Genomic DNA, 14,105 nt, shown 5'->3' with positions numbered 1-14,105 from the left:
TATCTAAAAACTAATTTTCAAAGAAAAAATCGAATAAAAGTTTTTTTTTAATTTGAAATTTTTCTGAAATATTTAAGAAAAATAGTTTAAAATTTTACCAAATAATTCTTTTTGCCAAATGCCAAATAATGTTGAAAAGCAGTAAAGTAGAGCTAAATTTATAAAAAAAAAAGTCTAAAAAGCCAAATATAAAATTAATATGCATAAATGAAAATAATATTCACAATTGAATTATTATGAATAATTTTAAAAATTATAAAAAAAAATCTGACTCAATTCATCCCTACTGAAAACTAGAAATGCGACTAGTCTTGGTACTTAAAAAGTTTAAATTAAGTCCTATTTTTATTTAGTCCAATCATTAAAATCGTAAATATTTTCTGTTAAAAGTTGTTAACTTGAAATTTTAATTAGATTGTACTCATATAACATGGTATGTGATTGACAAAAAATAAACATGTTAAATTGACAAATTTTGATAGAAACTGCCAATAAAATTAATGATTGAACTGAGATTTTTAAATCGAAAAAATAGGAGGATTGAATTTTTAACTTTTAAAGTATATGGGCTAGATCTTAAATTTTTATACGAATACAAGGACTAACAACACATGTTAACCCATTAAAATATCTTGGCATATATATACTTAGGTGAATATACCTAAAAGGTCCGTCCATTATAAGGACTAGAGCAAATTAGTCCCTCTACTATTAGATGAATCAATTTAGTCATTATACTATTAAAAAGAATTAAATAAGGCCAAACTTAAATGGAATTAACATTTTTCTTTTAATAAATTTAATATTTTTAAAGTTGGTATGATTTTGTAAATGAAATATTTTGTTTGATATTAAACTGCAGTTGAAAAAAATAATCTTTCATGATTTTTTTTATATATTAAATGTTAAATCTATTACAATTTGGACTTATTTAATTCTTTTTAATAATAGAAGGAGTAAATTAATCCATTTAATAATAAAGGGACTAATTTGATTAATCCGTATAATTCATGGATCTCCAAGGTAATTTAACCTATATACTTTCGTTGGTGAAAAGTTAAAACAACGGTAACTTTCAGAAAAACGGTAACATGTGCTACTGTTACTGTTATGAACGTGATGTGGATTCCTTCACTCAAGTATGGAAACAAGGGCTTGTTTGTCTTTTTCTTTGCATTCCTTTGTTCGAGAAATTCGACTGAATTGGAATCCAATGCCCATCGTCTCATCAACGAAATTGGAAAAAAAATTTGTGAGGTCGGAATTAATTTTGTTGAGTATTTATTTTGTTGTTTTCCGGAATGGTTGATTCTTATATGTATATAAAGTACCGTGTGTTGATGTGATGTGGTAGAGTAATTAAGTGTAACGCATGCGTGGTGATGTGTTATTTTTATTGAGTAACATGTGTTTTAGATACTCTTCAAAGGATTATGGGCGAGTAATAAGGGTGTTTAATCGATTAATTAACCCGAACTGTCATTAATCGAATTAATCGACCTTTTTAAATCTTTAACCGTTAGTCGAATTAAATTTTTTCGGTTAATTCGGTCGGTTAACCAAAATTTATATATATTTTTTAATTCTTGGTTAAAACAAATATAAAACATATAAAAAATTAACCGAATTAACCGGATAATTAATTTATACTTTCAAAAAATTAACCGAACCAATCGACCCCCGACCGAATAGTTATATATTATAATATATTTATTAAGTTCGGTTAACCGACCGATTTCGAATCGAATTAACTGTTAACTGAACTTCCAAAAAATTATTAATTGACCTCGACCTAATTAATTCGATTAACCAACCGATTAACTAAATTCAGTCGATTAACCAAATTAATTTGGTTTTACTTGAAATTTGTACACCCCTAGTGAGTAGGTGATATCATGTAAGTGGCCGAAACTCATAATAGGGGAACACCTGGGGAGATCGCTAGGTTAATAGTGGATGAGCCTAAGTGATAGGCGTTTTATATTACTTATATAATAAAATTGTATAATTTTTACTCGTAAAAATATAATTTTATTATTTTAATAGTCTATATCTCTATAATTTTTAGAGGATTAAATTAAATTTTTATCATTTTTAAGGATCAAAATATAATTTTATCATCACTAATTTAAAATTTTATAAATAAATAATAATTTTTCAATTTTTTCCTTGAATTCGCTGCCTTCCATTATTGTGTCTCTGATTTTCATTACAAAACAACAATAGAGTTGTAGTAGTCGTATGTTATAATTTGCTTTTTTTGAACTTTATGCAGACCTTTTGCTTTCTAGGCATGTGTCTTTCCCGAGACATAACAAAATTTGCTACCATGTTTTGCTGATGCTGACTTGAATGTAAAATTCAATGTGATTGGTTAGATTAGAAATTGATGAATATATTAATATAGATAAAAATATTGAAACAGATTTTGAGTGAATTATTCAAAACTGTCAATGAATTAAGAATAAGAACATGTTGAACCAATAAAAAATCGATTTTTTTTATTTATTCTTTGGTATAATTTATTAGTCCTAACCTAAACTAATGCTGACTTAAATGTAAAATTCAATGCATGCGGTTAGAATCAGATCAGTTAGATTAGAAATTGATGGATATATTGATTTAGACAAAAGTATTGAAATAGGTTTTGAGTGAATTATTCAAAATTATTATTGAATCAAAAATAAAAACTTGTTGAAACCAATCAAAAAATTGATTTTTTTTTCTATGGTACAATTTATTAACCCAAGTTCATAAAATTCAATATAAAATAAAAAATGTGAATATATATATATATATATTAAAATTGTTATTTGAAAATTTTTTAAACGGTCCAACCGGCAGTCCAACATTATTAGTTTGACCATAAAATCAATAATTCGACTTGAAAATTACTTCACTTCAAAATAATCCAAATTCAGAATGACCCAAAATTAAATGTTAAATTTAAAATGATTTGATGCAAAAAAATAATTGACAAACCCAACCGTCCAAACCGAAACAATATGAACACAAATTAACTCGAATTTGAAATGACAAAAAAAATTAATTCAAATTAATCCTATCCAAATCTACTTAAGCCAAAACTAATCTGAGCCACGTAATTGAGATATTGACTGTCATAGTTTAATTGCACTCAATAATCAATATGGGTTATGCAGCAAATTTGCAGGTACCACCATTTTTTTTCTTATTTGCCCATTTCAACAATAGTACCTTGCAAATATGTCCCATTTAGCATTACAGCTTTTCTCTGTTTATGCACAAAATCATCAAAAGGGTCCTTTTCAAACCTATAAACTCCACTACCTGATAGAAAACACATATACAAGATCATCTCTGTGCCTATTCTAATGTAGCCCTAAATAGCACCTAACATTAAACATCTTGTATATTTCATGTGAAAGTCACTACTTTTTTCTTTTGGTTTGCAGCTTATCCAGGCAATGAACATCTTCAACAAGCCTTGGCTGCTATGACTAAGTCATTTCGGAACTCTAAGATCATCGTTTCTTCCCCGGAAAGAGTTAAAACGGCTCAAACCATGAGCTCAATTTTTAAAGATGAATCCAGCAACAAAAGATGTCATTGTCAGTAGAATGATGCAAGTAAAAGGAGGTTGCAAACTGACTGATACGGACATCGATGTGCTGACAGTAGGAGGGATATCGGAACCGAAAACACTGGTGGTAGTCGAGCCTGAGCCAGGGGTGCTTGAGTTCAAAACCGAAGGTGGGACGACCGAGCTGCAAAATAGCATTCAACCTCACTTAACTCCAGTTCAAGCATATATAATACAATAGCAAAAGTAAAACATAAATGAACTCTTTGTACCCTGGTACACCTGCCCCTGTTGATGTTGATGACGGTGTCATCGGTGTTGCTGTCGGAGTCGATTGCGATGCTGAGGCCGAGGATGGGTAAATGCAGGATCCACTGCCTGTTAATTGTAAGATCATTAGATATGCAAAAGGTAAACATAATTCATTCACTCAATAAATAAGGTCATTACTTGGATTAGTGTTCACAATGGCTGCCGTGCCACCAAAGTCACAACTAGTTGGCAACGGATTCTTCTGATAATAGCTATTGAAAGCATACGATGCATGGTTCTGCAATGTGTTTGGATTATAACAGTTAGCGCCTTGTTGGATCTGCGAGCAATCGGCGATGCCGCAAGCGTAATCCAAAGCCGTTTGAAGTGAAGTCTCCGAAGCACCGGTCTTAGCTACACACCAACTCTGCCCTGGAACTGCAGGGGCATTTGTACTAACAGGTGGTGGGAGTGGATTTGTTGTCACCGGTGTGCTCGCCGGGACACCACCCGTCGGGGCCGGATAAGTCGTTACCGGATTCGTCACCGGCTGCTGTGCCCCTGCACCCGGCACCGTGATAGGCGCAGGCGTCGTGACTGGATTCGTGACCGGTACAGTTGTCGCGTTGTTAGGATTCGTAGAGGGCACCGTGACCGGCGTCGTAGCCGGGATCGCCGCCGGTGTTTCAACAGGATTCGTAGCAGGCACGGTGATGATATTCGGTGTCGGAAAGGTCGCCGGTGGAGGGATGATAAGATCATGCTGAGCTGTTTTTTTAACACCAATAAGCTCCCTACGAGAATAAACAAAGCCCTTCTTTTCTTCCCCAATAAGCCGTTTTCCCACAAAATCCACCATTGTTGATACCTCAACATAAAATGCAGCTACCCTAGTTGAAATCTCAACTATCCAAAAAAAGAAAAGAAAAACCCAACAAAGAATCAGTTAATCAATGTAAGCATAAGAACATAGATATGATTATGGGACATGGATTCCCTTATAGTGATTCACTTACCAGAAGAGCAGATAAGAAGAAGAAGAAACAAAGGGGATAAAAAGAGGCAATTAGAAGCCCCTTGAGCCATCATATAGATTGAAGAAAGGTTTAATATTTCTGGGTTTTAGCAAAGAGAGACCCAAATGTGTGTTTTACAGTGATTCAAGTAAATAATGGTGGTGTTGAAGAGACAATGTGCACAAATATATTAGGAATATTATATGTATATATATAGAAGCATTAGCCAGTTGGATAGATGAAAAAGAGTGAGAAAAAGGTGAGGAGAGAAAAGGAATATAAAGCAAAAGAAGGATGATGACTATGTTCCATGTTATGAGAAAAAGAGAAGATATTACTTTGTGATGAAGAATGGGGGCTTCCATTGTAGGATTGGAACCATCAACCATCTTTTTGTGCTTCTTTATTTTTTGGGTTAAATTTTGGTTTTAATCCTCCTATTATGCTTAAATTTTTGTAATGAATCTTTACATTTTAATTTGATATAATTTAATACCTTACTTTTATAATTTATTAATTAATTAATTCAAATGATTAGCATTGTTAACCGTTATTTTTATAGTAATTTTTATGATTTTGTATCAATTTTTTTATTTAGTCACTATTAAATTGACACTGATTGACAATTAACTGTTTAATTGGTTTGACCACTGACTTAATTCTTATAACACTATCTTAACTACTTCAGTTAACTCCTACATGATGAAAAAAGTAAAAGATCTTGAGAAGAAAGTAATCCTATTTGACCAATGTATATTGCTAGCATTACGGAATAAAATAATTCCAAATCTTGAGTAACTGACCAAGTCGCCAAAATCGCTAAAGCGATAATAAATCCTATCAGTAAAATGAGCCCTATAAAAAGTCCATCTATTCCCAATCTCCAATAAAAATAAAAAAAATTTATCAATTAATAAAACCGCTAGCTGGGCTAATGGATCATTCATTCCAACACGAAAAAAAAATTGTCGCATGATAAGTTAAAATAAATAATATATATTTTTAAAAATCACATTAAGATTTTAATTGAAATAGTTAGATTAACAAATAATATTATAAAGATAAAATGACCAAATTATGTAAAAAAAATTGAATTCAAAATTTAAGAATAATAAAAGGAGCAAAACTGCAATTTTACCACCTTTTTACAAAGCCGGTTAGTCTCGGAATATATGTATATAAAAATAAAAGCAGTCTGAATCTGGCGGTAGGGTAATGACATATGCACATGCTTTTGCAAAACTGCTCCTTCTTCTATTATCATAAAAAGCCCCTCTCTCTGCAAAGTAGCACTGCCCATTATCCTTTGACGAAATTAAAGGTGATTTAAAGCTTACAATATCTATATCTAATAGTTGATACATTCTCTTTTGTGTACGCATATCTATACCTATTTCAAAGTTCGAACAATATAGAAAAGATGGTGGTTGGCCAGAAAAAAGATGGCCATTGCTGTAACTAATGCTGCTTATATGAGTATTACTTCTTGGTTGGTTCTGAATCGGATCAATTTGGGTTTTGTCAAATCGCCTTTTAGAATTTTTCAGGTCATTTCGAGTTTAGCTTGTTTCATTCAAGTCATTTTGAGTTCGGATTATTTTAAGTTTTAAGTTTTTTTTTATACAAGAAAGATAAAAAATCATAACTAGAGGAGGCGAGGCTAAGCTATTCTATAACAATCATCATGTAGTAGGTGAAGAACTTCATCCGACAATTGCATTGCATGTTGATATACCTACCCAGAGGCCTTGAGGATGCCATTGATGCCAAAACATTGACAACCCAGTTACTCTCTCTAAATATATGTGTAACCCGAACTATCCAAAATAGTTGGAATATATCTTTAATAGCTCGTAGCACAGCGAGTAATGTTGTTCTATTGAAGTTTAAGAATTGAGCTATAAAAGTATAAAAAAAATTTTAAAAATGCATTTATAATAATATAGTTTGCTTTGTATAAAAGATAAGTTTTTTTAGCCGATTAAGTCTTAGCTCAATTAGCATCGATATTGTTACCAATGTAGGAAGACGTGGATTCGAGTGCGTTAAAGCGCATTATACTCCTATTTAAGAGTTGGGGAGGAGTTAATAGGTAATAAAAATATAGACTAACCTTTTTTTATTTTCCTTTTTCCTGAAAAGAAATTAGAATTATCCAACTTTTTTATTGACAAATGAAATGAGGGCTAAGTATTAGATTTTGATAAGCATGCAAAGCAAACAACAAAAAGACAAATGCAGTAATTAATGTATATGAATTAATTTTCAAGCTTATATTATTATCATTAGCTGTGTGCCACCAATTAGTGATATTAAGTTGGTAAAAATTTCTCTTACGTCCCTCTTAATTTCGCTATTAAATAAATTGGTCCCTCTCAAAAAGTTAATCTTGTCAATTTTGAAAGTGAATAAGTAAGAATAACTAATCATGACGTTAATGGTTCCAGTCAATTGTACATAATTTCGACCGGTATAATAACAAACTTAGTCGAATATGTAAGTATTAACCACAATTTGTTAAACCAATACCAAACTAATAGAATGGATAAATTTTTATAGCTAAATTTGTTACTATACCAATAGAAAATGTGCATAATTAACGAAAAATATTAGTATTGCAATTAACTGTCCTTAATTGTTTACTATTTAAATTAATAGACTTTTCCAAAGGGATTAAATTGTTTAACATCGAAATTGAGAGGGGTGTTTTTACCTATTAAGTAATGTTAATGTGATTTGCTTTAGTGCTACAAATGGATGTGAAGTGGTGTCATCTCATTTCTAAGATATAAAACTGAATGAGTGGGAATAGCAGACAAGGCATGTGGAATAATCCATTCTTATGTATAAAAGCACTTTATCTGACTCAGAAAATTATAAACAAATTAGGTTGGTAGATATTTATATTTATTTAATTTATAGTATAAAATCTTTTGGAAAAAAGTAAGTAGAATGGTTCTTCAATTCAGGATTGTGATAAGAATAAAATAGAAAAAGAGTTTATTTATGGCCACACATAATATTATATAAATATCTATAGCTTAGTTAATTTGTTGCTGATTTCATTTTTTTTAATATATAATTATGATGATGGTAAAATAGAAATATTTCATTGCACCACTATATGTGCATGGTCACAATCTAGCATTTAGCATCATGTTATAAAAGAATTCAGGATACAGTGAATGATTTACAATTAAGGGGAGGCTCTTTATTTATAGTTGAACTTCCCAATAACTGACGGTATAGATCGAATTACATCGACGAACGAGATGAAACCTATTACTGCAATTAAAGGATTTACAATATTTACATAATCAAATTAAATCTAATCTTATCAAACATGATACCCCTCAATCTTCTGAGATTAGTTTTCCTATTTACCAATGTAGCCTAACTTTCCATATCTGTTTCATTGGGCCACCCAAGTTTCAAATGAACAGACTTCTCCATCAGTTTTTTGAATCGGATCAGTTCTCGTGGGTCAAATTATCCATATCTAATCGATAGACTTTCATGGGATACATTTTTGTGTGATGGTCACGGGCTTTGCACCTTGGCCAGTGACAATTGTCATTAGATAATCATCTAACTTATTACTTCCTTCTTTATTACATCACCTTCTTTATGAACTTAAAGATTAAACAATGTCCCAAGATATAAGCTCTAATACCCTCTTAAGTTTCAAAGTATGTCATCTTTCTCAAAAGGCACATTTAAACCTAATCCATTGTTAGGAAAAATCAACAATATGTGTTAGTGAAATAATAATTAGTATGCTAGGAGTAATCAACATTGTTGCTTAGGAGGATTTGGGTTTGAACACGTTAAAGTGCATTTATCCTCCTATTTAAGGGTTAGAAAGGGTTACGGGTAGGCATTGTATCAAAAACAAGAAGGAAAACTAAAGGACCAATGAAATTGATTTGTGAAAAAAAAAGTACCTTTTCGAATTGAGAATTGGATAAATATCAAATTTATATATGAACTTAGGTCTAATGTCCAATTTTGTATATAAATTTTATATATAAACTTTGATTTGATACAATAATACACGTTCAACATTGATTGTACTTAATAAATACACACAACTTTAATTTTGATTTAATTGTACACATTTAAAGAAACTAGTAATTTACTAAATCACCTGCGTTGCAATTAATTAATTTTATTAATTAATGAAATATTTTTTATTTTATATAATAAATGTAAGTTATTATTCAAAACAACAACAACAACAACAACAACAACAATAATAATAATAATAATAATAGAAGAATTAATTTCGTAATTAATGTAATGATAATAATATTAAAATTTATATTTGTACAATGTTTAAAAGATGAAAATGAACTTTCTACTATTTATTAATAAAATAACACACCTTCTAAATTATTTAGCGAAATAGGATAATTTAAGTGACGAGGCATGTTGTGTAAGGTAAAAGCGCACCTAGTTATTTATGCTTTTTGATTTGGTGCACTTGATGAGGTGCATTTTTGCTATGTTCTAACTTATAATTTTATAAAATTTATAGGTGAAATATTTATTTTTTTTATTTTAAGGGGCAGGGCATTGGCTCTAAAAATGCATCTTATCAAATGTGCATTCCAAATACCTAGAATACACGTATGATGAAGTGTGCTTTTGCCTTATGTGACCTCTGATACTTCGCTAAATAATTTATAAAATGTGTTATTGGCTAATTTTTATTTTAAAGTGTGATACTTGATTAAAAATCTAACTAAATTAATTATAATTTATTATTTAATAAAACATTTTTAATTCACATAATCAACTTTAATCAAGGTTAAAGATAATTAAAATATATAAAATATCTTAATAATAAAAGAATTCATATAATAATTAAAGTAATTACATAATATTAAAAGTTATATTTGTAATGGCGGTTGGTCATACAGAAAGTTTCAAGAGAAGTCAATGTTACATCTCATACCCTCACCAGTGTAATACAAAATCTCTCGTATGGTACTAAAATGTTCAAGTAGGTTCCGACAAAAATCATTGAATAACTTTGGATAGATAGATAGCTTATTTATAGTGAATCTAGTTTATCTTTGTAATTGATATTTATATTTTCCTATCCAAAAAAAAAGTTATATTTATACAATGCTTAAAATATAAATATGATACAAATCGATATTTTCTAGTATTTAATCTTATGTTTTTTATCTATATAAAATCGATATAAATTTAGTTATATTTTTATATTTAATAAAATATTTGTATTTAATTAATGTAAGTAATCATTATTAAATACAATTAAAATATATAAAATATTAAAATAATAATAAAAGTAATCTTATATAATTAAAGTAATTATATAATATTAAAATTTGTATTTATACAATATTTAAAAAATCAACATCAATCTTCATTTATTTTGGTGATGTAAATAAATAAATTGTATTATGATATGTATTTCTTAGTATGTTAAAATAGACATGATATGTCGATTAAATCTTAGTTCGATTGGTGTTAATATTGTTGTCAAAGTAGGAGGACGTGAGTTTGGGTATGCTGAAGCGCATTATCCTTCTATTTAAGAGTTGAGAAGGGCTTATAGATAGTTTTAGGAATTATATATAAATAAAAAACAAAATCTATCGAATAATAATAAAATTGATTTTTTGTGTGATGTAAACAAAATCTAGAAGATAGTACTCAAAGAAAATTTTTGATAATTCTTCACATGTTACTTTTAAAAATTTATGGTGTTAAATTTTGATTTTTTTAATTTGGGCATAATGATTTATTTGACTCTCTCGACTTTAAAAAAAATTCATTTTAGCTTTTCATTTAATTTTTTCGTTTCTTTCTACCCTTAAACTTATGCTATTTGTCAAATCATTTCAAAATAGATAAAAAAATTAATATTTGTTAACTTTATGGTTTGAGAAAATTGCTTAGAGAGTGCTTGCCTTGGGTTTGAAGTCTTAAGGGAGGTTGGGCCTTGGTCCAATTACCCTCTTTCTTGGACTGATGTTTAATAAAATGCCCTAAACCCTTAAGTGAAAACAAAACCAAAACAAGGATCAATGCTGGCTCATCCCTTAACCCATCTAATAAGTATTAGGTAAACTATATTTAAAGCCAATAAATTATTATATATTTGCATTTTGGTTATTTAATTTTAAAATATTACAAAATAGTTGTTGAATTGTTCAAAAGTTTTTATTTAAGTCATTGGACTATTAAAATCGTTGTTGTATAGCCTTCTCTATTTACACCGCTTACAACAATCGAAAGCTCTCATTTCCCTTATCTTTTGCATTTCAGTTTTTTTTTCAGGAAATAACTTTGAACATCACGAATCTACAAACCAAAATCTGAACGACTTTCTTCTCCAATCTCTGACACTGGCTATTAGATAAACTTGGATCTAAGGTATGTTACTTTACTAGTCAATAGATTTTGATTGACTATACCGATCATTGAATTGTCACTAAAAACTTGCTAGCCAAACTTTAAAAAAAAACTTAATAACTCAATAATTTAAATAAAAACTTCCAAATAGTTCAGTGACTTAAATGGAAACCTTCGAATAGTTTAATGACTATTTTGTAACTTTTTAAAGTTGAATGATCAAAACGTAAATTTACTAGTAGTTTAGTGACATTAGGCGTAGTTTACCCTAATTAGTTATACATGAACTTCATTAGATTAATCGTTAAATTAATTAATGGATTAATATACCCTTTGGTACCTAAGTCTAGCTACAATATTCAATTTGATATTTGATTAAATAACATCATGTAGCCCAATGAATATTTGACATTCGTGCTTTAGTAAAAAAAATATAAATACCTAATTGGGTAAAAAAAAAACTTAGGTACCAAACCAAACAAGGAAACCAAACCCAGGTACCAAATGGGGATGCAGAAAAAAACTTTAAATACCAAATTGAATATTGAAATCAAATTTAGATACCAAATAGTATATTACAAATAAAGCTTTGACAATGTTGGTAAATGCTTGAGATGTTGAGCATCCAAGTCCAAGCCTCGTTACATGCAAATGTCATCGGTGAGTTTTCCTCTAGATTATTCCGAGTATAAATCCAATAACATATGGGCTATGTTCAAATTTATTAGGCTTAGATCCGAACATATTATAATTTCCAATCGATTAAAATTTATATTAAACTGTTTCTAATTCTAATTCTAATTAATCAGACATGTATAGTTTATAACGCGCATCTTAAAAATTCTTTAAAAAATAATAAATTAATTTCAATAATTTGTCATTTTTTATGGAAAATAATATGTCAATTCATACATAAATAGAGTTAGGCTACAATCATGTCAATGTTACTATTTTTTAAATATGTTATTATTATTATTCAAATCTAAAATTCGTTAAGATATCCTTTTCAAGGATCACAAATTTTCTGGTTCTGATCTGATGTGAAATTGCGTAGATCCGATCTCATAGACCACTTTGTACCACCATGGGGAAATCCCACCATTTTAGGATGCCAATGAAGTGAGGCAAACTGATTTTATTTTTATTTCAAATCTAGATATTTATGTCTCCTCATCTGATTATGTCTAAAATCTAATTTTATTAAACTTTTAGCACTCGAAATCTGATTTCGAAAAACAATATTACATAATTTTTTGAATCTTAAGTCGTAGTCTATTAATCGGGTTTTCAACTTCTTTACAAATAAATCGGGTTCAATTCACTATTGTAAAAAAAAAATATTTATAATTTTTATATTACTTCCATTTTTAAATAATTAAATAAAAAAAGCTTATGAAAATTAAACATCTAATTAAAATATATAAAAAATAGTTAAAATATTATAAAAGCATATAAAATTTAATATACATAATAATAGTTATAAAATTTTAAAAAAAATATTTTTTGATAAAATATTCTAAATAATATAGTGAAATTTTACTTTAAACATATTTTCAATGGACTTCGTTATCAAATTAAATCGAGTCAAAACTTATTCAATCCAAATTATTTGACTCTCTCTAACCTCTTTTTTATTTTGAGCCTTAGGCCTTCAACCTCACATCCACTATTCATAATAGTCCCTAGGCAGTACCTACCAACTTTTTTTTTGGTAAAGTACATGTCAAATTTTTAATTATATGACTATGTTATCGTACTAAGAGTGCGTTTGGTTCGCTGTATTGGATTAGAGATGTATTGGATTAGAAGTGTATTGGATTAAAGGTGTATTGGATTAGAGGTGTAATAGCAAATCAACTGTTTGGTTGAATGTAATGGAATAGATGCGTAATAGTAATCTTGTGTTTGGTTGAATGGAATAGAGGTGTAATAGCATAGTGGAAAAAACTAAAATGACTAGAATACCCTTAGCATAAATTTATTTTGGTAAATGATTATTGTTATTGTTATTTAAATTTTAATAAGATTATTATTATCAATAATAAATATTTTAATCATATTTAAACATAATTATTATTAAACATATTTTAATTAAAATATATAATTTAATAAAATTCTTAATAATTACTAGAAATTTGTTTTGGTAAATTATTATTGTTATTGTTATTTAAATTTTGATAAGATTATTAATATGAATAATAAATAATTTAATCATATTTAAACATAATTATTATTAAATATATTATACTTAAAATATATAATTTAATAAAATTCTTAATAATTAATATTCTTATATGAATTTACTCAAATCATAATATATTATATGATACTATAAAAGATAATTTGAAATAATTAATATTAAATATATTTTAATTAAAATATATGATTTAATAAAATTTAAAATAATTATAACTAATAAAATTTAATAAGTAAGAATTGAACTCTAAAAAATAAAAAAAACATAACCATATCGAATTATCATCAAGAACTCGATTGAATTTACAACAATTCTGAATTAAACGGAAGTACTGCCTCAATATCTCACTTTCAACTAAAAATATAAAGCAAGCATTCAATAGAAGAAATTCAAGCCGATACAATATCTCTTTCACCTTGCTCTCAACTCCAATTGGCCTTCCATGAAACCGATTCTTCACTTCAAACAAAATAGCTCACCAATCTAGCAGGAAAACGAATACTGTCCAAAGTTGCCATTGAAAATAACCTCCAACTTCATGTGTCCATTCCACAAGTTAAGGGAAAAAGCAATCTCTGCCAATTCTGGATTTATATGATGCATTGATAAATCAGGAAATAGAAGGCCATGAGGTAAGGTTGCTAAAAAATCACAATGAATCAAAAGTAATTTACCTCTCCAGGAAGGCTAA

At 28.5% G+C, this 14,105-nt stretch overlaps 1 protein-coding gene across 1 annotated transcript; it reads right to left on the bottom strand.

Moving 5' to 3' along the window:
* Positions 1 to 3,104: 3,104 nt before the first annotated feature.
* LOC107886522 (mucin-2) lies at positions 3,105 to 5,195 on the bottom strand. Its single transcript, XM_016810517.2, has 4 exons — positions 4,831 to 5,195; positions 4,013 to 4,720; positions 3,835 to 3,940; positions 3,105 to 3,746 (listed from the first exon to the last, which is right to left on the bottom strand). The coding sequence occupies exons 1-4, from the start codon at positions 4,901 to 4,903 to the stop codon at positions 3,551 to 3,553; spliced, it is 1,083 nt and encodes a 360-aa protein (XP_016666006.1). The 5' UTR covers positions 4,904 to 5,195; the 3' UTR covers positions 3,105 to 3,550.
* Between the last annotated feature and the right edge of the window lie 8,910 nt (positions 5,196 to 14,105).

Source organism: Gossypium hirsutum, chromosome A11 (genome assembly GCF_007990345.1).
Source record: "Gossypium hirsutum isolate 1008001.06 chromosome A11, Gossypium_hirsutum_v2.1, whole genome shotgun sequence".
NCBI classification, from domain to species: domain Eukaryota; kingdom Viridiplantae; phylum Streptophyta; class Magnoliopsida; order Malvales; family Malvaceae; genus Gossypium; species Gossypium hirsutum.
The sequence above is the reverse complement of the archived record's forward strand: the minus strand, read 5'-3'. Positions and strand labels throughout refer to the sequence as shown.